This window comes from Lagopus leucura, unplaced genomic scaffold, assembly GCF_019238085.1.
Source record: "Lagopus leucura isolate 7727_CA_CO unplaced genomic scaffold, USGS_WTPT01 Super-Scaffold_100016, whole genome shotgun sequence".
NCBI classification, from domain to species: Eukaryota; Metazoa; Chordata; class Aves; order Galliformes; family Phasianidae; genus Lagopus; species Lagopus leucura.
The window spans coordinates 12,205,469-12,233,069 of NW_024962270.1; the positions used below are offsets into that span (position 1 = coordinate 12,205,469).

Consider the following 27,601-nt stretch of genomic DNA (forward strand, 5'->3'; position numbering starts at 1 on the left):
CTCGTTCCCCGGCGATCGGCGAGCTTCCTCCGGCCCCGCTCCCACTGCGCTCCGGCCCGGGGAGGAAGTCATGACATTGATCACTGACACGGCCGGCCCTCCTCCCTCCGCCGCGAACACAATGCAGCACACCGAGCACGTGATGGGGACGACGGGGACCGACGGCCGGGCGGGGTCCCGCCGGTGGCCCCGCCCGAAAGATGCGGCGCCGCAGGCGGTGAGCGCGAGGGGCGGCCCGGGGGTGGGGCGGTACCCGAGGATGCTGCCGGTACCCGGGGATGCCGCCGGGCTCGCGGCTCCCGCCCTCCCGAGCACCTGCCTGCAGCACAACGTGCCTCGCCGCTTCTTCGCTTGGCTGAGGGTTTTTGTTTTTCCTCCTCTCCTCTCCTCTCCTCTCCTCTCCTCTCCTCTCCTCTCCTCTCCTCTCCTCTCCTCTCCTCTCCTCTCCTCTCCTCTCCTCTCCTCTCCTCTCCTCTCCTCTCCTCTCCTCTCCTCTCCTCTCCTCTCCTCTCCTCTCCTCTCCTCTCCTCTCCTCTCCTCTCCTCTCCTCTCCTCTCCTCTCCTCTCCTCTCCTCTCCTCTCCTCTCCTCTCCAAGGTATCCCATGCGGTCATTAAATGCGTAAGCTGAGGAGCCTGGGCACTGTTAGAGAACACTGAACTGAAGTGCTGAGGTCCTCACCAGACTGACCTGATACGTGCCACTGGCAAAGACCAGCAAAGGAGCATCAGTCTGACCCCAAACACAGGCACACTTCATCTCAGGCAGTACCTAAGAGGAGTTCTCTGCTTGCAGTTTTCTCTACTTCCCCTTCTCAGGCTCTTAATGTTACAAAGAAAAACAACCCCTGACTACTGGTAAGCCAGAAGAGAACAAATTGCCTGATTGCATTTTGTGGAAAGCAAGAAGGGGAGTGATTTTTTACATGATGTAATAGAGATAGGACAAGGGACAACGGCTTTAAACTATAAGAGGGGCACATTTAGGTCAGATGTGAGGAGGAAAGTCTGTGCTCAGAGGACGCTGAGGCCCTGGCACTGCTGCACAGAGCTGTGGGTGCCCCATCCCTGGAGGTGTAGGGCCATTGGAATGGTCCCTGGTCCCTGTGCTGGGGCAGCCAGCCCACGGCAGGGGTTGGATCTCCGTGATCTTTGAGGTCCCTTCCAACCTCAGCCATTCTGATTCCCCCATGTCCCCACGGGCACCTGACTGGAACACACAGGCGTGCTATTTGAACCTGCTCGTTTCCATATCACAGAGCTAATGGTGCTGTGATGAATGCTGAGCACAGTGTGAAAGCCCTCACTGCACTGCTGAGAGGAGCAATCAGGAAGGAAAGGAAAGGCAGAACAGGAGGACTTATTTGGTTGACAAATGTGTGGGTATCGAAACAGGAAGAGATGCCACAGTAATCTGGGCTGACATTCCCACAAGCAAACGTTTCTCCCAGGTCTGGACTAAAGCACATCTTTTAAAGAGCTATCTAATCTGACCTTCAGTATATCAAGCGATGGTGAGAGAAAAGATTTCCTTGTAGCCTGTTCCTGTGCTCTTCTACAGAGTATGTTACATTTTATTTGAAACCTAAATTCAACTAAATTTGACCTTCTGGTTATTTTCTCTTGCTCTGTGACTTTTATTTCATTAAAAAGTTCACCACTACAAATACCAAGCACGTCTCACTGTGCAGGGATCACATCACCCCTTACCTTCCCTCCTGCAGCCAGAGGCTGAGCTCCCATTCAGCTATTTATAAGGATTGTTTTCTACTGTCTGGGTAATATTTATGTTTTCCCTTCAAATTCTCTCCACCTATTTCTATCTCCCTGTTGGCATACAGAGACCAAAACTGGCATTCACCACTGTTAGTCCCCATTTCACTCATACTGACTTGCACTTCCCTAGCCCACCTTTTTACAAAAACAACAGTATTGTTTTTTCCCTCAATGTGTTGCTCTAATAACTAATCTTCAGGCAACTGAAATGTTGGCACTACGACACTCCTCAGACACTGATTTAGAAGATGTGCCCCTATCACACGACCTGTGCTCTTTTGTCTCTGCTACTTGTCTGCATTAGATGATACAGTACCGCGCTTAACTATTCAACCCCTGTTGCTTGATGAAGCTGTCTCCACAGACATGCAGCTACAGACAGCAAAGAAACCCACTGTTGGGAGCAATTCTGCCTCTGCATCTTTTTCTGGCCTCTTGGTTGTCCTTCATTGTCTGTTTCTGTTCTGCTCTTGCGTGCCCTCATCTGAGCATCCCTGATAGAGTTCCTATTCTCTTGCACTAGGTTAATAACACAAATAACCTCACAGGGACATCTAGGAATAGTATGCAGAGTAAGAAATGCTATTTGACCACAGCTGTACCCTCTCTGATATCCAACCAAAGTACACATTCAAGCGGGAAACACATCCAAAGTGTCTAGCTAGCAACTTACCCCATGCTGACCTATAAAGCCTTGCAGAGGTTGAGTGCAGCTGAGAGGCAGCTCCAGTCTGGGGAACAGCCCATTCTTTCACCCGGTGGTTGAACCCTGTTTATATGTGGGGCTCCCACCACACTTACTCAGCAAAATGCTGGCATGCCTCTGTAGCATTCCCACAGCCAGCAGAATGCCCCGTGCCACTAAAAAGCCATGACAGTGTATATGTGTTCCAGCTGCTCCTGACAGCTCCCACCCTGCTCCCCCACAGACAGCATGTTTCACTCTATCCGTTCACGAGGACACATTCAGCCACGTTACAGGAAACGTTCAGCCCCTTCCCTCCCCTCCCCTCTCCTCGGTATCCCATGGGGAAATACTGTGTGCAGTTACCATGGAGTAGAGGGTACTGCAGCAAAGAGAGTGCATTTCAGGCAGCACAGTTTTCTGAACCATATCTGTGAGTGCAGAGAAGGAAGAACAATTTGGTGGCAGCTTTGTGCTTGAGATTGTTGCAGAAAAGGAAAGCTGATGGCAGGATGAGGAAGAAAGAAGCCAGGCAGGCAGGGAAGCACAGCACAAGGAATGGGGAGCAGAAGCAGATTATCTGTAGGCTTTAATAAGTGAGCCAGAGCTACTCCAGCTTAACAGCTCCTGAAGCAGAAACTGGTAATGCTTTGGAAAACATAAAAGGTGAAGTCTGGTCTTCCATTGTGAGTGGATGTTGGCAAATAAAAGCATCCAAACAGGATGAAAGCAAGAAGACTTCCACAGCTTGATAAAGCCTGTGGCTTACTGATGTGATGGCTATTGGCCTCAGGAATGTGTTGGCCATGCTTGCAAGACTGTGCTTTGCAGCATCCTTCCGCACGTTGCTTGGACTCAAAGGAAATCCTGGTACATCCTAAAATCTTTGTACGAGCACTGTTACATTTACAAATACTCTGTGATATGCTAAGTGATAACAGTGAAATCAATCACCAGAATATGCTCTTGCTTAAGACAATTTATTTTGGGAAGAGAATTTGTGAAAAAACTATTTCAGGAAGCTTTAAAGAGAGATCAAGCCTACACTGTACTGACCTGCTTGCTCAATACTCACAAACACTCAACGTTTTGTAATATGCTGTCTCTTTGTAGGCAGGTTATTTATAGGTTTTCAATACTGCCAAACCACCGTATTTCTGTTGGAAAAATCTATTTTGACCTCTTTTGCTTTGATCTAAAAAACACTTTTGAAGTGTCTTTCACTTCCAATGAAACTAGGATCCTGGCCTGTTGAATACACAGGACATCACTGTGCATAGGTGGGCAAAATCAGTGGTTCAGGGCAGCACACACAGTGGTACCATTGCTTGTTATAGCCTGGTTTATGGCAGCCTCAACAGACGTGGCTTAGAGTGGCCACAGCCCTGGCCTCTACCTGCCCTGCTGTATTGGTACCAGGCAGTGTCCTGGGCAACTGGGGTGATGTGCTGAGCTGAGCTGAGAGGCAACTAGCAGATCTCTCCACTGGGCTGGACTTTTGGACACTACTACTAGCAATTTTCTTATTTTTCACTGCTGAATGATGTCTTGTTTCTATGTTCTCTTGTCCACTCTGGAGACTGTCCGTAGAGCAAAGTGAAAACTGGATACAGGAAACTGAGGCATGAGTATGGTGCTTACAACTCAAACCAAAACAAAAGCAAAACCAACAAGGCCCCTTCTGTATGAACAGTTCATGTTAAGGCTGTTGCCTGTGCCCATAACTGAGATGCTCTCGAGTGACCTCATGACAGCTGGTGATACCAGGCTCCCTCAGGCCAGCATGGGGCTCAGTATGGTGCTGCCATTTGGGGGCCTACTTTTGCAGGCAGGTGCAGGCTATGGATGCTGTGCTGGGCTGAGCAGCATGCAGGACTTGGATGAGGGTGGCCGCAGACAAGAGGCAGTCCTTGCAGGCCTCTCTGGCCATGCTCTATTGTTCAAAGAGCCCAGCTGGTTTCCCAGTGGTCGTGATGTCAACTGCTGAAGCTGGCAGGCCTCATGTGCCATTTGTAGTCTAAGTTTTCACTGATACATTTAAATGAGGAAAAACTAGTGCTGCAGGGGTGGATTTCGGTCTAAAGTGCTCAATGGGAAGTCTCTATGATGCATAAGAGAACAAACAGATTAATGACCAGAGGTATGGCACCCGGCCCCTTCTAACAATGCACAGTGGGTTCCCCCAGTACTGCTGCATAACGCAGTGCTGAGTATGACTATACAGCAGCAGGTGCAAGAGGCCTTACACATCTGCCTTGCATTATCCTTTTCCTTTCCATGATCAAACCAGCCATATGATTGGGCAGCTTCCCACTGCTCTGCAGCCTCCATCCAGCCCGTGGTGTGGCAATGCCACCTAGTGACATCGGGCAAGGTGCTGCTGCTTGCTGCACTTCAATTCCTTTTCACATCAGAGAACGTTCAAATCACAACCTGTAGTTACAATGCCTTTCCTTACTTGCGTTGCTGTTGCTAACAGAACTGACATTTCACTGCTGGCGGCAGGTAACTGCTCATGAGGAGCATACGTGTATTTCCTTGCATGGTTCAATTTTTAAAAGTTACACCAAAGCAATGTCTCTGTGTTAGAGAAATTAAGACCAGCACAATTAGTCTTCCGTTCTCCAGAATCGTTCTGTATTTGGGAGAAGAGTATCTACAGTACAGGATCTCAGAAGTCTTGCATTCTGGATAGTAATAGAAATGCCTCACCAACTTTTTATGTATGTCTGTAGTGTCTGATATGTAAAAATGAATAACGATGTGCCTAAGGACAGCATAGATTTGTCTACAGAACATGCTACCTGAACTGGACAAAGCACTGTTATGAACTCTGAATGCAAGGCACGGCACATGCAGCCCTGCCAATTGTGTTTGCAGACTGAAATGAGAGGGGGGTAAAAGAGGAAAAGCAAAGAGCCAGCAGCTCATTCTTTACATGGCAACTAGTTCCTTGCCTCCCAGCCATGGAAAAATAAAAGAAAAATTTGGGGAAATTCTGTAGGGTTTTGCAAATGCTTTTGAAAACATGTTGTGTAAGAAGGAAAAATAGTAAATACAAAACACACCTCCATATATTTTTGGTAACTTACTAGATTACTGCTTGGTAATAGCACTGTATGAGTCTTTTTCAGCCGATGGCCTGCAGAACCACAGGAGCATCCAGCATAGCCTGCAAGAAGTGAGAACTTCTCAGCTAATTGCTGAATGCAGATGTCAGGCACACGAGCAAGTAATATCCGAAGGGGATCTTTCATGACAGCAGCAGCTTGATTGCTGGGTACTGCGTGTAACGTTCCTGCGAACAGCCAGCAAAAGGCAAGCTGTAAGGAACTCTAGAGCATTTCCCGTAAACAGAAGCTAGGAGCGTTTGGCGCTGCAGTGGGACAGCCGGATATTAAGAATTGCTGGTAAGCTGTTTTCCATCGAGCCTCAGAACGGGCTCATCGCAGAGACGGATTTTTCCGCCAGAGCGATCGCGGCTCTCGCTGCCGCAAGCCGCGGCCCGGAGGCAGCTCTGAGGAGCGCCGCCTGCAGCGTTCGCAGCGGGGAGAGGGCAGCTGGGAGCTTCGTGCTTCCGTGCGGGACCACCATCTGGATGCTGCGGTTCAGGGCGCTCCGCCAGCGCCGAGAAAGCCGGATCGCCCGCTCCGGAGCCCGACCCGTCCCGCCAAATCGGCCCGGCGTCTCTCGCCGAAGCCTCGCGAGGGCTGAGCGGGGCGGGGCCGCCCCGTGTTTGGGGGCGGAGGGGCCGCTCTTCCCGCCCCCGCCGCGCACAAAATGGAGCAGGGAGCCGTGGCTGCCTCTGCCCGCTTGGACGGCGAAGTGCCCTCTACCTCCGCGGCCTCCGCGCAGGAGCCTGGCGCCGAGGAGGTACCGCTGCGGGAGGCGGGAACTGGGGGGCGGCGGAGCCGCCGGGCCCGCGCAGAGGCCGCGGTGCGGCACGGCCCGATCCGGCCTGCGTGGCGGCCCCGGGCCCGGAGCCGTGCTCCGTGCGCTCTGCCCCGGTGCTGGCGCCTCGCCCGCAGCCTCCGTCCGCAGCGCGGGCTCCGTGAGAGAGGGCGGCGGGCGGGGTGGCCGCGGTGCCCTTGGGAGCCGCGCGTGGTCCGGCGGGAGCTCGGCGTGAGAGCGCGGATCGCGTGTCACCCGTCATCGCGATGCGGCTCGCAAATACCGATAGTGGGGACGGCGGGGTTTCGGTGCGTGGAAGTCTGGCTGAAAAGCGCACCTGACCCGTTGGTTCGTTGCTCTTGTGCAGGAGGGCCGTGAAATACGGCAGTTCTCAGCGTTAGCCGGACGTTTGGGAGGCAAAGCTTAAGGGTTATTTTTGCAGGGAAATGCCCTCTATTCTGTAAGACTGGTTGGGATGTAATACTAATGCATTGGCTGTAACACCTGCAGCAGAGAATGGTTCAGATGGCTGCCAGCCTGTGCCTGCTGCTCCGTGCCTCTCTGAGGGCTGGAAGGATGGGTGCTGGAGCTCCTGCCCAGGCTGTGAGACCCCCTCTGTTGGGCTGCAGGTCCTCTTCACAGTTCTGTAGTTAAAAAGCTGCAGGGTAACTGAATATAATGGAACCTGTGGTGTCCCTTTCCTCTTGTGCTGCTTTACTTCACTGTCAGTTGTAGCCCTAACAGTTATTTGAAGTGTATTTCCACTTTGCATACACACGGTGGATGCCCAAGTGTTTGCTTGTTGTGATTCATAGTGCGTTCTCAAAGTACTTAATTGCAAGAGTGGAGTGAACCAAAGCTGCCTGCAATACTTGGAGTGTGTGGTGACCCACCTGGCTTAGGACTGTTGCAGTCAGGGCTTTGTTGGTCTGGCTGGTACAGGTGTCAAAGGCAGCATTTTGGATCCTTGAAGTGGCCAATGTCTGTTGTTTCTGGACTGTGATGCTTGTTCCTGCTGCCTGTCAGTTCCACAGCACAGAACTGTAGCACTCCAGTGGAAGTACAGCATGCTTTTCTCCTGCTAAGTGATCAGGAGGGTCTTGTGCTGTGTGTCTTACACTGCTGTCATCATGTTTTGGTAATCTGCTTTGGTTTGTTTGGGTTCCCCTACTATTTTGGTGCCATCAGCAGAAACACTGTAATGAGAAACAAGGGGCAGCAGGGCCATAAATGTGTTCTGCCTTGAGACTTGAAGTGTAGGCTGTGCAATTACACTGCTGGAATTGCATGAATTTCACACCTCTGTTCATCTACTTCCTTAACTCAGAAAATAAATATGTATATCAAGAGTGACTTAATGTAGAATGTTTTGAATGCAACTAAATTGCTTAGTCTTGTGCAACTGAACACAGGCAGTTATAAAATCACTGAATAGTCAAACAACTTAATTATATACTTAATACTGCTCATCACCACAGAGATTTGTATCTTTGGGCCAAAACTTTAAAAGCATTCTTCAAAAGCATTCTTCAGCATCAGGAATTGTTTGTCCCATTTGCATCTCTCTGCCTGAAGTTAAAGAGTGGCAGATTCTTTTATCAGTAACAGTTCTGAAATGCAAGTAAGCATAATTCTGCTTGACAAGCTGTTGGATATTTAGTTCTGTTTTGGTCAGGTTTTGCTACCAGGCCCTGAATAGTTTAGTTTACAATTTCACTTTAAGGTTTTTGAACTCCAGTTGTTCACCTGGAAGTGCTAACAATAAAAGTGAAGACATTTACTTCTAGTTTTCACATTTATTCTTTAAATATCTTTTCGAGATACTGAATTTATGCGTTTCAAGTAAGATCTCTGTGATAAACTGAACTTGGCCCTCTCCTAGTTCTTTGCTTCAGTCCTTCCAACTTGGATCCTACTTGTAAATTGAAGCTGAGTCTCATCCTTGTTCGTTTTTACATTTTATCTGGCCATCTCTCCTACTTTTTAGTAACATTGTGAATTCTATTCTGGGTAAAGTAATGCAATCACTTCCTGTTGAAATATTTAGTTTTTAAAGTTTATCTTTGCTTTGTTAAATGAAGATGGTGATATTTGCAATTTGAATTCCAGAAAAATGATCCTCCATTTCAACTCAAGCTTCCTCCTAAGGCAGCCAGGCCTGAAAAAGAGATTGACCCAGAATATGAAGAGAAGATGGTAAGTAATTTCACAAGAAAAGGTGCTGCAGCTTTTTTTTACCGTTTGTTTGCCTGAACTGTATCAATGAAGTTGCAAGTAATAAGAAGTTCCCACAGGCAGGATATGTAGGAAAGAGAAAACAAGTGGGACCTCTGGGGGACATCACCTGACAGTGGCCTCCACCTGGGTGTGAAGCTGTTGACCACAGCCCTCAGGCTGCGACCATCCAACCAATTGTAATCTACCAAATAATTCAACCTTCAAATCTGTATTTCCCCAGTTTAGAGAAGAGGATGTTGTGTGGAACCCTGTCAGAAGCCTTGCTGAAGTCCAGGTAGGCAACATCAGTTGCCTTCCCTTTGTCCATTCCTCTATCTTAGAAGGGCCAGCAGGTTGGTCAGGCACACTCTGCCTGTGGTGAAGCTGTGCTGGCCATCTTGGGTCACCTCTCCATCTCATGTGTGCCTTAACATATCTTCCAGGAGGATCTGTTCCACGATCTTCCCCTGTGCAGAGGTGAGGCTCACTGGCCTGTAGTTCCCTAGTCTTCCTTTCTCCCTTTCCTCAAGAGTGTTGTTTCTCTTTTCCCAGTCACCAAATGAAAAGAGGTCACTTAAATGAAAGCAATATTGAAGCTGCTAGTTTCTTATACAAAAATACAAAGGTTTCAAATATTGATGTGCCTCATAATATATACTCAGTGCAAAAGAGGATCTGTCTAGGACAAAAATTAAGGGAGCACTGAAGAAGAGAGATAATTGGGTAACTTTTGTATTAAAAAAGCAAAAATAGACTTTGCAAACCTTGTTCATGTAGTTAAGTTCTTGGTTGGCTGCTTTTTTTTTTTTTTTCCTTAGAAGCTTTAACATTAAATGGATGCCTAATAATTGCAGTAGTGTTTGTAAAGCCACAAGAGCCAGGGAAGAGTATCACTGTTAGATGTAGAAAAGTTGATACCTGCCTGAATGACTACTTAATTTTTAGACATGGAAAACACAAGTAAATCTGCTTGTTGATGAGCTGAATGACGAACAGAAGTGCTGTGTGACAGGTTATTCACTGCTAAAATCAATGTATTGTGAATATATTGCCCTCATGTGGCGAGACATTGCCTTGCATCCCAGATTCATTCACTGCCTTTTTCTTAGACTGATTGGTGCTGTGGCATGTGCTTTTATGTGTAAGTTACCTACAGAGAAGCATTCTGTTGTTCACGTTTTTTTAGGAAATATATGGTACAAAACTGTGGTTTAACTTCATGTATCACCATAACCTACAAAGTTAATCGCGTGAGAACTGAGCATTATGTGATGCTTAGAAATGGCATAAAAGAAGTGATAGCAATAGTATTCAACCTGATAGGTTTTGCATTTTGTCCTATTTTTCTTTTTAAAAGTATTTGAGTTGTGTATATATAGATGCTGTGCTCATATAGTGAAGTGCATGTGCTTCATGATTGAAATTGGGAATCTGAGAACAAATGCCACTAACTTCAGTGCAAGCAGTATTGACCTTGTGCATTCCTGTTACTTCTGTCATACTTTTAAAAGCAGAGCTACCACAGTGTTGTCTTGGGTGAGGTCCAGAAAGTCTTGATGCTGATAAGTGAAAGGCTAAGATTCAGAACTGATGTTTTCAAAATATCATCTGAAGCACACCCTTGCAGTTCCTGGGCTGCTGTGTCAATATAAGCAATGTATCCAAGTAAATTTTGAGTTGTTTTTATTGATTTTGGGTTTTGAAAGGAGATGAGTTGTAGGGATGAGGTTATCAGCTCTTAATTGTATTCCAGATTACTGTGGTTCTTGTGAAGGACCTTTTGAATGACAGCAAATTACAATTAGATGCTCTAAAGATGCAAAGTTGTAAGCAGTAGGAGCTCAAGAGCTGCTTTGTGGTGCCTGCAGCCCTCTTGGTTGAGAGTAGGCAGAGAGTCTTCTGAGTCTATGCTCAGAAGTTGTCTTCATGAGTATCTGAATTCTGTTTCTTAAGAAAAATACACTTTTTTTTCCTGTGAAGAACAGTTACTGATTTTATTTCTCTCTGGAAACTAGAAAGCAGATCGTGCAAAAAGATTTGAATTCCTTCTGAAGCAGACAGAACTCTTCGCTCATTTTATCCAGCCTGCAGCACAAAAGTCACCAACATCTCCACTGAAAGTCAAGCTGGGACGTCCGCGGATAAAGAAGGATGAAAAGCAGAGTTTGATCTCAGCTGGGGAGTATGTTTAATTGTTATTTCTGACTTTAAGCTTTTAAGAAAATTATTCATTTTAATGTATCTATTCAGCAATAGAGATTGTGCTTTAAGTCAGAACTTTTGTAGTCAGTGGTGTATCACAGTTTCTTTAAAAGTGGATTTGTGTGTGCACGTTGGATCCTCTGCGTCAGTATGATCTTGGGTCAGGAGAGCACCTCTAAAGTAAAATCCTTGGTTATTGCTATTTACTGTGCTCTGGTCTGTGCTGTGAAGGTGGCATGAACTGAGTTTCTTCTGCATGACACTCCACTACAAGATGCTCTCCAGGAACACACCAGGTCTGTTCCAGCTACTTGTGGACATGTTAGTGGGCCCAGAGCAGAGGTAGACCAAGTTCAAACAGTGCCAGGTAGTGCTGGGCTTGGATCCTCAGCATGGACTGTCTCTACACTGTGTGGAGTGCTGCTGAGGGGTTATGTATGAATGAACACAAAATTTTTGAAGCATTTACAAAATAACTTTTTTTTTTTTTAATCAATTCTTAAATATTTTTGGAGTCAAGTACATGTGTTTTCTTAATGGTATACTTAACAAGTAATTCTAAGTTCACTGCCGATGTGGGTGTTGTATTGCTGTGTTGCTCGTTAAAGTGTGCCTTAAGGAGTGTTTGATACCTGTTGGTGTAGCTATGGCTCTGGAGGAGAGAGATGCATATCAGACTTCTGAGTTACAGCTGGAATGGACCAGGACAAATAGATGATACACAGCACGTGATTTTGGCCAAAGATCAGGAACATACATGCTCATTGTGGGTGGACAATCATTTCTGTGGTAACTTCTTTTTAGGCTTTATAACCAGTGTTTTGAATTTTTCCTGTACACATCTCGTGTTCTTCAGTTATCGTCACAGGCGCACAGAACAGGAAGAAGATGAAGAACTGTTATCAGAAAGTCGAAAAACATCTAATGTGTGCATTCGATTTGAGGAGTCTCCTTCATGTGAGTATTCTGTTGGTGCTTTGGAGTGATGAGAAGCTGATGAGCAGAACACAAAGTGTTGTACTTAGTGTTCTTCTACTTAGAGAAGTGTTACTTTTGCAGATGTGAAAGGAGGAACGCTAAGAGATTATCAAGTCAGAGGTCTGAACTGGATGATCTCACTGTATGAAAATGGCGTTAATGGCATTCTGGCGGATGAAATGGTAAGCAGTAATCTTTGGAAATTTCTGTGGGAATTCACCATCCTTTTCTGCCACTTCAAATTAATTTGTGTATTTTCTTATATTTTATATCCTTCAGTTTCCCATCAGTGAATGTACATTGTGTGCTTTGTGCATTACATTATTCTTAGTAAAAAGTACACGGAAGAGATATTATTCAAGGAGTTACTATTCCAGTTATATAAATAGTAAATGGGAGTCCATGTGTAATTCGAATAGATGGAAATAGATTCACATTTATTTGTTTTGTATGTGACTAGTATGTTCATAAGTAACAACAGTGTGCATGTTCCTTCCTTCAGCACTGCCCAGAAGGGTGAGTTTGTGCAGCCTCGAAGTCCAAGATTTTCATGCTTGATTTTGCTTTAATTTTGTTTCCAAAACAATTAGTTTTTTTTAGTTTCTTTGCATCTGGAGTTCAAGTTACTATATCTTTAGAGTATATGAAGAGTTCTTTGGTCAAAATAGAATAATTATGAATGATGAAACAAGATATGTATAAGATAACATGAATTTCAATAGATGTTGCTTTGGGCAAAATTCTTACACTGTACCTCTAGTATTTACTGTATGTGCAGCAAGTAGTATGTGCCATTTTGCAGCAGTTACATTTTTTCACATCTGGATCTGTAAATAGTGAAAGATACCATATGGCAAACTTCTGTTGTGTACCTGGCAATAAAGTGCTACACTGGGAAAATTGCTTGAAGCTATTTCTGTACCGTGTTTTGTCTCAGAAAGTTTTTTTCCCTTCTTTGTCAATGTAGGGTCTTGGTAAGACTCTGCAAACAATAGCATTGTTGGGCTATCTGAAGCATTATCGAAACATTCCTGGGCCACATATGGTCCTGGTTCCAAAATCAACTCTGCACAATTGGATGAATGAATTTAAACGCTGGGTTCCTTCATTACGCGCCGTTTGCCTTATTGGAGATAAAGATGCCAGAGTAAGTGTTCTACATTTAAACCATGTCAGTGTTTTTCTATCAGAAACCACCATCTGGGGGCATGGAACCCTTCCTAGGCCACTTTCTTAATTACAGTATTTTTCAGTAGTCTTTAGCTATGTTAGCATTGAAAATGCAAAATGCTGTACTTGTAACTTGAGGATAAAATGCAAATCAGTAATTGAAATAATAAATTGGTATTGAAGTACAGCTGTCTGTGACTGACTTTTCCTCCTTGATTTTTGCACTATCTTGGATCTCCTCTATATTTGCAATGTGACAGTTTTGTTCATTTTCCTTTATTGTTCTCACCTTGTTGCCTCTGTCTTCACCTGCTTCAGGTGATGCTCCTAGTTGTACTTGCATCCAGTGTCCATGCTCAGCCCTCTAATTAGGCTTCTATTGCAGAGCTTCCGTTTCTCATAGTGTAGGCATTGAGTTCAGTGGAGGGTGGCTTGTTGCTTGAAATGGGGAATGACTTCTTTGGTTCTCCAGATGGACTGCATGGATCTCTATTGCTAATAGCACCTTTATGAAGAGGGGTGGAGGGGGAATAGGTGGGCTGTTTTAAAACCACTTTCCTGTTAGTGGGGGTGTTTTGGACTGGGTAGTTGAGTGTGGTGTTTCTTTTGCACCCTTAGTAATTTGTACTGTACTTCAACTACAGAAAGAAAATATCCTAAGGAGCAAATATCTAATTCTGTACAGAATAATTTCCCCCATAAAGTGGGAAGGATTGAAAGTGATAGTAACTTTCAGTTATACAAAGTATTTTTCACTTTTGTGCACTTGGTGCTTCAGTGCTGCTGGCGGAGAGAGATTCTCATGAGTTGCAAAGATACTTGTACTTCATAAAAGCTTATTAATTCACTTGCTGTACTGTAGGCTGCTTTTATCCGCGATGTTATGATGCCTGGTGAGTGGGATGTTTGTGTTACATCATATGAAATGGTCATTAAAGAGAAATCAGTCTTCAAAAAATTTAACTGGAGGTACCTAGTAATTGATGAAGCACACAGAATAAAGAATGAGAAGTCTAAGGTAAGTTCAGATGTTTGATCTTTTTAAGGTATTTTTATACAATGTTCTCTCTGGTTTTAGCAGTTTTTTAATGTTAAGTATGTGGGTTTTGTTTTTTTGCTATGAGCTCATGGGCTGTAAATATTTATTTTTAATATTCCCCGTCTTTACACTCAGTTCATGTGATTTCATGTTTCAGAAACCAATGAAAATAGGTTGTGTTAAATGTACATTATGATGGCAACTATTTGTTGTATTCCCAGCTGTCAGAGATTGTCCGGGAGTTCAAGACAACAAACAGATTGCTGCTTACAGGGACTCCTTTACAGAATAACCTCCATGAACTGTGGGCATTGCTTAATTTTCTTCTACCTGATGTCTTTAATTCTGCAGATGTAAGTAGAGTTTGGAAGTAAAATCTTGTTTTGATTCTCAAGGTGCTTTCTGTAGTAGAGAATGTTCAGCCTAGCAAGAGACATCAGATGTAGAAAACTTGGATTCAGTAGGAGCTCTGTGACTTTGCCTAACTCTGGACCTTTTTCTTGTTTTGTTTTTAATTTTTTGGTGAGGTTAAAATAGTGTGTTACATTAGTGTGCAGGTAAGGCCTCAGACTGGCATTAACAATTTAATACTTCAGAAAAATAGAGTTTTGCAAAGTGGAGTGGAACTGTGGAAGGTAATACAGAACGGAGACTGGGCACATCCAAATGTGCATAAGCTTTCTTCGTTGAGAGTTGGAGTCATCTTTCACTGTTTATGTTTCCATGTCTGTGCATTACTTGCATTGTTTTTGCTGTCATGTTTTCTATCACATTTATTTCTTCAGGCTTTTGTCTTTTTTAACTCTTGCCCCACCGTTAAACAAGCGCTAAGGGCAGGAACGTGCATATTCCAGTGGAGAGCATGGAGTAACATTGGAAGTGGAACATAGTAGTAATGTTTTCATCAGTGGAGTTACTCAGTTGACTTAAATGTTGTAACCTTCTGGGCAGCTGGCAAAGAATTGTAGCCCCACTTTTCTTTCACTCATAGAAATCGTTTTGTCAGTCAGCTGGAGTGAAAGCGGATCAATGTGTCTGTTATCACCACAGATGGTAAAAATAGTTCATGCTAGTTGTGCTGCTTCTTCCCACAGGATTTTGACTCATGGTTTGATACCAAAAATTGTCTTGGTGATCAGAAACTTGTAGAAAGACTTCATGCTGTAAGTAAAGCTTCTATCAGTCATCATTAGCATACGCGGTGTGAAATAAGTAAATAAAAGAATATTTCTCCTTTTGTCTAAGTCAAAGTTAAGATGAATGTAAAGATACTGAGTTACAGAAACACCCAGATAAGTCTTATGAATGAAATGCTGGAACTTGCTATTTAGTCACTGCTTTTTGTAGTGTTACTGTTTTGAAGCAGACCAAATCTGTGCTTAAAATACAAAATGGATTTTGAGGCCTTTTGGAAGCAACTTATCCTGAGTACTAAACTAATACAGGCTTCATGCAAGCCTTGAGAGGCATGTCTTCATCTTTGGTTTGCTATGAATGAGACGACTTCCCCATTTGTTTTATTGCTTACAACAAAAGAAGTCTAATACGCAGTGCTTATCTTTGGAATCTTGATGTAATTTGCTTACATCTCTAGAGGGGAAAAAAACAGACTATAAAGGGAAATAGACTTTTATGAGGATTTGGTTCTTGCTCAGGATAGCAGCTGGGATGAGTATGGCAATCTGTAATACTGCACATCTTTAGTGTGAACTTGGGAGCATAGTAGTGGATGCGTCATTTTTGCAGACTGTAGCAGAATTGTTCAGAAGGAGTCACTGTGACAGCAGCAGATATTGATTAGTTTGAAGTAAATGTCACAGAAATTAATAACTTTGTATTTCAGGTGATCAGTTTTAAGTATCTTTGTGTCTTTGAAAAAACTCTTAACTTTTGTAGGTTTTGAAGCCATTTTTATTGCGTCGCATAAAGGCTGAAGTTGAAAAGAGTTTGCCTCCAAAGAAAGAAGTAAAAATTTATCTTGGACTCAGCAAAATGCAGAGGGAATGGTGAGTTACTTGCATTAAAGTAAGATTCTTCTCTGGTAAGGAATACTACGAAAATCGTGAAGATTTTTTTTCTTGGTAGCTGCACACAAAGGCAGTCAAATGGAGAAGCCTATTTGTAGCTATTTTTGGGGCATTGTAAAGGTACACAAGCTGTGAAGAACTCAGGAACTGTCATAAAAGGGGATGGGAAGAATAAAGCAGAGCTTTTCTTTCCTTAAGTTTATTTAAAAAAATGCATGCCTGTTAAGTTTATTTTTATTTCTGTTAAATGCAACTAGGTATGTGCCAGTAAGTCTCAGAGTTGAAACCATCAGTGGCCACAGGAGCCATGTACCCAAGGAAAAGTGAAAATGAAAATGGCAGGTCAGCGTAGCAGCTTCAGGAGAATCAGTGAGATCTTTAATCAACTTCATAGTCATATGTAAGAAAAGCTGAAGAAATGCCTGTGAGTGACAGATCACTGACACTTGCAGGCAAGTTGCCGTTTGTGTTAGGTATTGATTTATAAGTGCTTAGTATCAGTCAGATGTTTTCTTCAGGTTTGATAATAAAATGGCTCATTATTTAAGTAAACAGAAACAGCTCCTGCTTCTGGGAATTAGTAATTGGGATTAGCAGATTTCATTCATGCTTTGAATATGAAATAAAAACTGAGAGTTATTCAAAATTGCCTGTAAAACTTCAGGTATACAAGGATCTTGATGAAAGATATTGATATCCTAAATTCAGCTGGGAAAATGGATAAGATGCGTCTGCTGAACATTCTGATGCAGTTACGGAAATGCTGTAACCATCCGTACCTGTTTGATGGTGCTGAGCCCGGCCCTCCTTACACCACTGACACACATCTCATCACTAACAGTGGTAAAATGTTAGTTCTGGATAAACTGCTGGCAAAACTCAGAGAGCAAGGTGAGTTGAGCAGAAACAATCGAAGCAGTGCTCAGAGGTAAAAACTACATTTTTAAAGCATGTGGAGACGCGTTGTCTTCAGTGAACGTGTTTGTTATTTTCAGTGAGGTTTTGTTTGGAAAATCAGTTTTCAGTAGACCTTAATGCATGGAGGGCTGCAAGGAAGCCTTATAAGAATGGTGAGGAAGACTAGTGATACAGTTAAGGAGAAGGGAAAAGTTTCTACTGCTAGAGGAGAGACTAAACTTCTCTGAGAGGATTGGTGTCTGTGCACATCTTACCATGTTTTTAAGTTGTATATTTCTTCTATAGAGAATATCAAATAACCTGTTTTACTTTTCTGATATTGATTTAACTTCTCCTCAACTTTATGAAGAGAGTTATTTAAATTAGTGCAATACCTCTATAAAAACTAACTTGAAAACATAAAACCGACTGAAGCTTCTGTGTTGTCAGGCTCCAGAGTGCTGCTTTTCAGTCAGATGACCCGTTTATTGGATATTTTGGAAGACTATTGCATGTGGCGTGGGTACGAGTACTGCCGACTTGATGGGCAGACGCCACATGAAGAAAGAGAGGTAAGAAAGATATGAAAGCAAGAAATGCCTGGTTTACACCCTAGGTTGTTATTAAACTGTTGCTGTGATCAAGTATATAATACGTTAAGAATGATGTTTGTCATTCCTTAAAAGGAATTATTCATTAAAATAAAGAAAATGCTACAGTTTAGAAAGGCAGCTAAGACCTTTTTTCTAATCAAAAGTGCATAGTAAAGTGGATTTCATGCATTCCTCAACTAATTGAACAACTGAGTGTTTTGTTCACTCTGAGTAGGTTTGCACAGGCAAAACTATCCACATGGTTGCTTCTGGTGCTGTCATAGAACACTGTTTTTAAACTTTGAAGGCGTTTCTTTGAAAACTCACCAGTGTTTTGGAGACAACTGTAATGCAGTTATTAAGAGTATTAAAAATACTCTTCTCTTTTAGGAAGCAATAGATACCTTCAATGCTCCCAACAGCAGTAAATTCATTTTCATGTTGAGTACCAGAGCTGGGGGTCTAGGAATTAATTTGGCAACTGCTGATGTGGTTATCCTGTATGATTCAGATTGGAACCCTCAAGTAGATCTGCAAGCCATGGTGAGTTAATCATCTGACACATGGTGGTTTTGTTGAAGTTGTTGTTCAAGTTGGAGTATTTTCAGAACTTTCTTTCCAGTTATTTTTTGTTACTTTTTACAATCTATTACCAGCAAATTAAGGAATCAGTCAAAGTGCTTTGGCTGTTTCCAAAGTAATAGGAAAAGAACAAAATCATCCAGCATTGTATTGAACCTTTCTGGAAACGTTATGCTTCTGCAAATTCCTTTTATATTTTTTCCTGCAGAAGTGTAACATCATTACTTGTAAGGAAGGGCAAAGAAACCCTAGTGTTTGATTTTAAATGTTTCCTCTTTCTGACTGCTAATTAATTTCTAAAATGAAGTTATGTAATTTGTGGATTAAAAATGTTATGAGCCTTCTTGCATGCTTTGGACAGTTCTGCTTTTGAATGTTAAGTGCATTAAGTATTTACTGTGACTGTCTCACACCTCCTTCTGAGATGCATGTTGTTTACCAGTCGTAGATGAAATTCCTGCAAACTGCTGAGCGTGACTTGTGAGCTTTAGGAGTTTCAGGAATACCATACGTAGATCTTGTTTAAAAGGACAGTCAGAGAATGCTGGTGCCAGCACTTGACCATTTTTTTAAATTGAAGACAAAATATTTGTATTCATATTTTGTAGAGATAATAACCACCTGTTCTGATACATGTAAATACAGAATGTTAGTTGTAGCTTCATATACTGTACACTGTGAGCTCTATACTGCTGATTTATTGTAGCCAACTTGGGACAGCTATGATATTGAAGCTGTAGCTGCATGGGCTTTGCATGTGGAATTAATGCTGTCAAGCCAAGGATGCTGTTTCAGTGCTTCTGTTGTGAACTGAATGTAGTGTGGGCTTGTATACGTATATCCCACAGCTGCAGTTTACACAGACATTAAATTATGTGCATTTACAGTGAAGCAGATGTATTTCTTGCAATAGAAAGACCTCAAATTTAGAAGGTGTAATAGCCAGCAATGTAGCTAGGCGACTTTTGTGTTCTGCTGAATAAACAAGGAGCCAAGAAATTCATGCTAGCTTCAGCTTGATGTTTCTGCCTATGTAGCAAGTTAACTGTCTATTGCTTGTGAGTTCTGTTGCTGAACACTCATTAATTTATGTTTGTTAGGATCGTGCGCATCGTATTGGTCAAAAGAAACCAGTACGGGTGTTCCGCCTTATCACTGATAATACTGTTGAAGAGAGGATTGTAGAAAGAGCTGAAATAAAACTGAGGCTGGACTCTATAGTTATACAACAAGGTATCAACTGCTATGTATTTTTTTCTGCAACAGAGTTGTTCAGTACCTTCAAATATTTGTTAAACTGCTGTACAGAAGTGCAGCCAGAGAGAAAGCAGGCCTTGTGTATAATAACAGTATGCTAAATTCAAATATGATGCAGAAGTTATTCAATTGTTCAGCTGAAATTTTTGAAGCAACTGTTTCCTTGAGTGATGTGAGTATAGATTCAAAGAGATTCTAAATGAGCAAGGTACTGAAGAATAGCTGTACTTACCACATCAGAGCTTAGTAAAGATTAAAGCTGCTTTGTGTGACTTTGTTTAAAAGCTTGGGGAGAACAGTTTGACAAAAACCAAAGTTCTGTAGCTGAGTTTGTGAAGTTTGTGAGCCATTGGATTGTTCCTTTCTGAATGAATAATGGTCAAAATCGTGATGGTCTGTGGAGACCAGGCTGGTGAAATTTTGGCACAGAGAATAGAGGTCTGTGAAGAATTTAAAGCATTCACAGATGAGTCAAAATCAGTGAAGTGAGTGTTAAAAGAGATTGAATTCTACTCAGTGGTTATTCCAGAATTATTTGTCTTTCTTAATTTTTGAAATAGGGTCTTAATATTAAGCTCAGCTAACTTTGCAAGAGTAACGCCTTAAATACAAAATGGATTATCTGACTGAAGTTGTTTGCTGTGTCTTGATCCATGACCCATTGTTGCATTCTGTATTTTCCTAGAAGTTCCCAATTTCTGTTTATTTTTAGCTTCAGTTAAATGCAACTTTTTTTCTTTGGTTCTTTGTTTTTTGTTTTTTCTTTGCTGCCAAAGAACTGTAAAAATCCTCTGTATTCATGTTTTTATTGGAACTTTTACCTTTTCTGTAGCTTTCCTAATATTTCTTCTAACTCTAGGGAGGCTCATAGACCAGCAGTCTAACAAATTGGCAAAAGATGAAATGCTGCAGATGATCCGGCATGGAGCTACGCATGTCTTTGCTTCCAAAGACAGTGAGCTGACAGAAGAAGACATAACCACTATTTTAGAAAGAGGAGAAAAGAAGGTTAGAGCAGTTTTATATAGATCTTGAAGTGTGTCAAACATTTAAAAATAGATATGCAAAGTGTATTTTACTGAAGAAGACAAGAATGGTGTAATTATGTGTAAATCTGCTTTATATGCCCACCTATTACTTTATTATTCATAAATATTTCAAAGCTAGGAAGGAGTAAGAATAGTGAGTTGTAATTACTTCCACCATTTCAGACTGAGCACTGCATCTTAAGCATCATTTAATTCATGGGGTTTTTAGAAATGTGTAAATTTTATGCCAACAATTCTAATCGACACAAAATCTTTATGGAACTTCACTGAGGAATGGGTAGCTTTGTGGGGAAATATGAACTAGCACTTCAGCTCCAAACTGTTGGGCATAAATTTCATTTAAATCTGAAGTGAAATCATATAATTGTAGGGCCACATCACAGCATTTATAGTTTCAGTTTGATGGGAAGGCTTAGAGTCAGTTCAAAATTGGAAAACGCAGTGGGCATCTCTCCTGGATAATAAGAAAAATGTAAGTAAAAGTGTAAAGCATAAAAATATGAAAAATGATTTTAATAATGAATGCTTTTTTCTTTGAAAACAGAACAAATTGAATAAACCTAGAAATGTCTTTTTGTTTTAGACAGCTGAAATGAATGAACGACTGCAGAAAATGGGGGAGAGCTCTTTAAGAAATTTCACTATGGACACAGAGATGAGCTTATACAACTTTGAAGGTGAAGATTATAGAGAAAAACAAAAGGTAATTTTCCTTAGGATGACAAGTCTTTGAGAGCTCAGTTTAGCATAGCCTGTATGCTTGGACCTCTAGAAATGTTGTGGCTAAAAAGGCTGTGCTAGAGAAGGTAGAAATCACTGAGGAATTCACTTAGCTCTGCACAAACATCAGGGTTTTTCTTGGTAACTTCATTACAAGAAGTCAGCTTAATACAATGTAGTTTTGAAGTATGATTTTGTAGGTTTAATGTTTAATTGAAGTCCTTCAGTAAGATTAATTCACTGCTACTAATGGATTTTTTTTGCCAACGTTGTAGTTCTCGTAGAGCTTATTAATTGGGATATTTAGAGAAGCAATTCAGTTGTATCATATTAGATGATGGAATTTAGAGCCTGAAACCATCAATGGCATTTGAGTAGTAAAGTCATAACTTCCCTCAAGTGACCAAAGTCAGTAAATACTGTAAAGGTATCTGGCCATACCGTAGCAAGACTATGGCCTGCCCTAACTGTTCTTCAGTATGTTGTCATTCAATTCTGTTTGTAGCTGAGCATGATGGAATGGATAGAGCCTCCTAAACGAGAACGCAAAGCTAATTACGCAGTTGATGCGTATTTCAGAGAAGCCCTGCGTGTTAGTGAGCCCAAAGTCCCAAAGGTAAGAAACTGCCGAGTGTGGAAATCATTTTTGTGCTGCTTTGGCTCTTCTCCCCTGTTGCATCCCCTGCTCTCATCCTATACTGGTAATAAAATCAGTGTCTTCAGTTACGGCAGTTTAAATACTCAGAATCAAGCTTATGGAATGTTAATGTACCTATCTGTGTTTAAAGGCTCCACGACCTCCAAAACAGCCAAATATTCAGGATTTCCAGTTTTTCCCACCGCGGTTATTTGAACTTCTGGAAAAAGAAATTCTGTATTATCGTAAGACGATAGGGTATAAGGTAAGGCTTTTTCTTCCCTCCTCTGCCTCCCCACCCCCACTTCAAATTCATAGGTGGCATTTTTATTCATCCTTGCAAATTCTCTTGGAAAGAGCTAAATAAAGTAAATAAGACTGTATGAAGTTATTGTTCTGGTCTTATTTCTTTTTAATGTGTTTCTCATTTTGAATGAAAATGGCTTGAAGTATCTCCTCCTGTTTCTGTTCCATAATAGAGTAGAAAAAGCTGTCTGTAATTCCTTCCTCTATTAAAAAATGTCCTACGTGGGTATCCTTGTGCTTTATGGTGGGTTCCTAGCAATAAGACTGAGTGGAAAAACTGAAGGCAGTTCTGATGCTTAATATACTTCACAAAAAAAAAATGTGCTCTAAGGTGAGAAAATAGTTTTTGACAAATACAAGATCACCTTCCTGAGTACAGGGTGTGGGTTTTCATAGTTGTGTATCTTATGCAGAAAATAACTTCAGGTAATATTGAAATCAGCTTTGTGTTGATATGATGGTAAACGAAGTGACATCAATTGTCCTCGCATTTTGTTGGGATATAAAATGTTTAAAGATGTCAAGTCTGAATGCATTACCATTACAAAAGAAAAGACAAGAGACTTACATTTTTTTCCCTACTGTGTGTTAGCACAATTTCCCCCTCTTCCTGCTGACATTACCAGGCAAACAGGAGCATTGTGTTCTGATGTTGATTTTCATTGCTTGTGCCGCTGCTGGTTGATTAACTGGATTAGATCCCCCTACTTCCAGACATGTACCGTACTGCAAAACAACCATGTCTCATGAGGGATTGTGATAAGAGGAAAGCATTTGTAAAATGTAGGGGAGAACATAAACTGTCATATGAGGCAAGATAGGAAACTGCCGTTGCAAAAGAGTAGAACAAATATTGGCAACATGTTTTGCTGTTGTTGTGGGTTTTTTTTTTTTTTTATTAAGGAAAGGTAGAAAGTATCTTAAAGCCTAGTAGGAAGCAAAAAGATTTTTCTATAAGGCAGGATAGATGAGAATTAAAGGAAGTAAAATTAGCTGAGAGGAATTCTTCAATGGATGCTTCAGTGAGGTTGAGAGTTGAAATTGGAATTGGGAAGACTGAAACTCAGGGCCTGGAAAGGAGGAAGGATGTTCTGGTCACTGCTCACTTCTGAAAACTGAAGGAATGCCAGGTGAAAGAAGTGTAAGACTTCTAGAAATGAAACATGAATACAGGAAAATGGATTAAGGCTGTTTGATGGCTAGACATAGGAAGCATACAATTATATACAAATAGTACAATTTTGTTGATGCAAAGCTTTTATTTGCAGTAGCAGTTCACCTACCAGTTAAAGTATGTGCACAGAAAAGTTCATAAAGTACGTTTTAGACAGGAGGGGACAACAGATTGAAGATACCTCGATAAACTGAAGCTTCTTGAAGAAAAGTAGAGTAGGATCCTTTTATTACTTACAGGTGAAGCAACTTTCCATTTCTTACCTGAGACAAGAAGGAACAAGCAGAGATAAATACATTGCCTTGTCTTACAGGAGGATATTCAATTTTGTGGTAGTTAAATAGCTGCAAAAGTATTTTAGTAATCTGGTATTTAAAAGTATTTTTATTATGGGTTTGTTCCTTCAGGGTAGCCAAGGTGTGGGATGCTGTTTGGATTTGCTCTGTGATAACAGATATTTAATGGGTGCAGGTTACCACCTCAGTCTGTGAGATTTAATGTGCACTTCTAGATGGTAAAGCAGGATTCATCACAACGTGTCTTTAGTAACATTTCATTATTGCTTGTTGATGCCTCGGATCTTAGGTTCCCAGGAATCCTGACCTCCCCAATGCAGCTCAGGTGCAAAAAGAAGAACAAAAGAAGATAGATGAATCTATGCCTCTGAATCCTGAAGAAACTGAAGAGAAAGAGAAACTACTAACGCAGGTAAAATAAGGACAGGTCAAGTATTATATTGTGTGTGTATGAATATAATTATTTTTACTGGCATGGAACATAAATATGAAGTAATAATGATGCCACATGCAAAAGAAAGCTGCACTGAAATTACAGAGAGATGCAACAATTCTGACTTGCTTTTCTTTTGAGTGACCTTTCCTGTCCTTGAGTCTTAGCTTTCCTAGTCAGCTCTTGTTCCCTGAATGTCTGCGGTATTTCTGAGGCAAACATTGTGTGGTCAGTGTCCTGCCAAGCAGTCCCTGGAGAAACCAGGCAATGGCTTCCTTCTACCTGCAGCTGGCTGTTGATTTTTGTCTAAAAAGGTTTTGGAGAGGACAAGTTGCTATCAACATGAGCTTTTCACACAGCTGTATAAAGCAGTGTCATGAATTCTGCCCCAGTTTAGTTTGGTATGTTCTTTTTCTGCCATGGCTGTCTCTGTCACTGGCTAGTTTCTTGACAATTTGGACTGTACATTGCTGAATAAGGCTTATTAAAAACAAATTTGTAAGGAGAAAGGTATATCTCAAAGTAATAAGTTTTCTCTGAAACAATTGAGCTTAGTGTACCTTGAAATTTGCAAGGTAACAATTTGTTAATCTGTTAATCTCACCTGTTTATAGTAGAGGGAATATTTAAGTTGTTGTATGTGTCAGTACTGCTGTTCATGATTGATTAAAAATCTTTATTGTGTATATTAAACTTGTAACAAAGCTGTCTAGTAGTAGAGTCAGCTGTAGAACTGAGTTCCTTGTGCATTTTTTTCATCACAGAAATACTCTTACAAGTTGCTGTTAAGGCACATGGCTTGTATTTGACGTTGTTGATGTTTTCTTCTCTCTCTGTCTTGAAAATCTCTTTCTTGAATGATGTTTTTGTGCATTGCATTTCACTTAACTGTTGTTCAGTTCTGAATTCACTTCAGTACACAACATGTTTTCTATTTGACAGTGCTATAGAATTTGACTGCATCTTTTCAGATGAGATTTTTTTCCTGACATAGTTAAATTTTCATCCAACTGTTTGGTTCAAAATTTGTGGATGTTGTAAATAGCAGCAATTGCTTTAGCTGTGTGCATTGCTTGAGGAACTTGGAATGACACTTGCAATGGAGCTTTCTCCACTCCTAAAACTTTTTGTTGCTTTTTTGGTGAAGGGTGATTTAGGTGAAGCTACACTGACCTGTCAGTGAGATTTTTCTTTGCAGAAGTACTGTAGAGAAGATTTTTAAGAGGAAAAAAACTAAGAAGCTCTTATTAATGCATGTGGAGTCATGCAAAGCAAACAAACAAAAAAAAAAAACAATGAAAAAACAACTCTCAAACTCATTAGACTTCTAATGACTCTCTAATAGCCCTGGGAAATAGAAGTTAAGGAATTCCTGCAGAACTGTTAGCCGCTGTGACTGTGTGGCACTGCAGAGGCATTGTCAGTTGGAACTAATGACACATACATAAGACAACTTGTTGCCTTTCTCCTTAGTAATGGCTTCTTGATCTCTTGCTGCTTACAGGGTTTTACAAACTGGAATAAGAGGGATTTTAATCAGTTCATTAAAGCTAATGAGAAATACGGTCGTGATGATATAGATAATATTGCCCGTGAGGTGGAGGGAAAATCGCCTGAGGAGGTCATTGAGTACTCAGGTATGTGGATTTGTTGAGATATATTTCTTAGCTCTGATATCCACAATTTTTGCTCCATATTCTTCTGTAAGATTAGGATTTGGTTGTGTATTGGAAGAACTCTTTGAACTGTTGTAATTCTTCCTAGATTACTTAATTATGTTAAGTATGCTGCAAACAACAACGTCTGCAGCTGTCATTATCCATCCCTCAGTTGAAATCTGAAAGGTGGCATAGTTGACTTTGATGCTATGGTCTTGCAGAATCATAAGGTTGTATTTTAGATGCTACGTAACTATAGATATATTTGTTATTCTAGCTAGGTATTTATGCAGTATTTTTTAATTTGGTCAGAATTCTTTGCTTCATTCTTAAATTAATTTTGCTGAAATCCTTCATTAAATTGAACTTTGCAGTGTTCTCCCTGTTGCTTAAAACAAACAAACAAACACAAACAGTTAATCAAGAGTTCCCTATAAAGTGCTGAATTACTGAGTTAATAAAAAGATGTGATGGGAGGAGGCCACAAATTAAAGTTCTTTGTATAACTGAAGTACCAGGTAATCCCAGCAAGTGAGAGCTGACATTAAAATATGTCTACTCATGTTATTAACCAGTGTCACCATTGTTATAAGAAGCCCACTTAAAGGTTTTTCAGTTTTATGTAATTCAGTTAATTATTTTGGATGTAGATCATCTTGCAGTTGTTAGTAATCATTGCTTATATGAAGGCTGCTCTCCAAGCAATTCCACCTATTTTATGATCTTGGCCTGCAAGGTCAGAGGTGGATGTTGGTGGGATGGCAGTAGCAGTTGAACCTTCTCACCAGTGTCCTGTTACAGTTTGTTGCTGTGTGACAGGCAGCAGCAGAGGGGCAGTCTGACATAGAAGGGTGTATGAGGCAAAGGGGTGGAACTGAATTCATCCATATGGAAGAAATGGTACCCACTGACATTCATTGACACCTGCTGAACATCTGTGGTAGCCAAGCAGTGGATGTGAGCACAGTGAGAGGTGGGAGGGGTAAGTTTCAGTAGTGGCAACAGTGAACAGGGCTCATCTCTGCTGGTGCAGATGTTCACAGGTGTGGCATGCAGGCTCTTGTTTGCCATTGAAAATGTGGAACTGATGATGGTGACTGTTGAAAAGTAGTGTTTTGTAGCTGAGAATTTGTTCTATCGAATGGTGTTATTGTGCTCTTTGCATCCATTGTAGCTTCCAAGGAAATAAATAGGAGGCATTACTTCTGGAGCAACCTATGTAGTTGCCTGTAAAGATGGTGAATGAAGGTTTGTGTGAGCTGTCTTTGGCTAGCACAGTGAAAGGGAGAGTATTACCAATTCCTTAAAACTTCACAGATCTACAAACTGCACTACATCTTCTGCTGGAGTGCTTTAATGGAAGAAAGGGGTAAGAATAAAGGGGAAGACTTTATTTTGCTAATTGTTTTGGTTTGTGTTTTTCAGCTGTTTTCTGGGAACGTTGCAATGAACTGCAGGACATTGAGAGAATTATGGCTCAAATTGAACGAGGAGAGGCGAGAATTCAACGGAGGATCAGTATCAAGAAAGCCCTTGATGCCAAAGTAATTACTGCAAGATTTTTTTAATTTAGGGTGATTGCTTCTTACTGTGCCTGTGGTTACAGGGGGATGGAATCTTCTGAATCTTTTCAGAAAGGGGGCAGTTGGGGTTGGGAGTTCTAGCTTTTTATGTAGTAACCGTGTGTGTGTGATCAGCATTAATGTGTAATAAATCCGTGGTGACATGCTGTGTGTTTAACAGTGGTTGTTTCTCTTCAGATTGCAAGGTATAAAGCACCTTTTCATCAGTTGCGTATTCAGTATGGAACAAACAAAGGGAAGAATTACACAGAGGAGGAAGACAGATTTTTGATCTGCATGTTGCACAAGATGGGCTTTGACAAAGAAAATGTGTATGAGGAATTAAGGCAGTGTGTGCGCAACGCTCCTCAGTTCAGATTTGACTGGTTCATCAAATCTAGAACAGCAATGGTAGGTATTGGCTGCATGATCTAAGTCATTAGATTAAGTCATT

General features: G+C 41.4%; 1 protein-coding gene across 1 annotated transcript in view; it reads left to right on the forward strand.

Annotated features, from left to right (window-relative positions):
- The first annotated feature begins 6,208 nt into the window (after positions 1-6,208).
- The window catches only part of SMARCA1 (SWI/SNF related, matrix associated, actin dependent regulator of chromatin, subfamily a, member 1), a 30,511-nt gene continuing 9,118 nt past the window's right edge, over positions 6,209-27,601 (forward strand). Inside the window, exons 1-22 of the mRNA XM_042876449.1 lie at positions 6,209-6,332; positions 8,460-8,546; positions 10,583-10,749; positions 11,626-11,726; positions 11,829-11,929; positions 12,715-12,894; positions 13,780-13,935; positions 14,178-14,309; positions 15,051-15,119; positions 15,853-15,962; positions 16,648-16,874; positions 17,331-17,452; positions 17,864-18,016; positions 19,156-19,288; positions 20,172-20,320; positions 20,945-21,064; positions 21,587-21,697; positions 21,870-21,983; positions 23,784-23,906; positions 25,432-25,564; positions 27,011-27,129; positions 27,346-27,558. Of these exons, the coding sequence (XP_042732383.1) occupies positions 6,240-6,332; positions 8,460-8,546; positions 10,583-10,749; positions 11,626-11,726; positions 11,829-11,929; positions 12,715-12,894; positions 13,780-13,935; positions 14,178-14,309; positions 15,051-15,119; positions 15,853-15,962; positions 16,648-16,874; positions 17,331-17,452; positions 17,864-18,016; positions 19,156-19,288; positions 20,172-20,320; positions 20,945-21,064; positions 21,587-21,697; positions 21,870-21,983; positions 23,784-23,906; positions 25,432-25,564; positions 27,011-27,129; positions 27,346-27,558 (2,913 nt within the window). The 5' untranslated portion in view covers positions 6,209-6,239. The remainder of the gene's footprint in view (positions 6,333-8,459; positions 8,547-10,582; positions 10,750-11,625; positions 11,727-11,828; positions 11,930-12,714; positions 12,895-13,779; positions 13,936-14,177; positions 14,310-15,050; positions 15,120-15,852; positions 15,963-16,647; positions 16,875-17,330; positions 17,453-17,863; positions 18,017-19,155; positions 19,289-20,171; positions 20,321-20,944; positions 21,065-21,586; positions 21,698-21,869; positions 21,984-23,783; positions 23,907-25,431; positions 25,565-27,010; positions 27,130-27,345; positions 27,559-27,601) is intronic.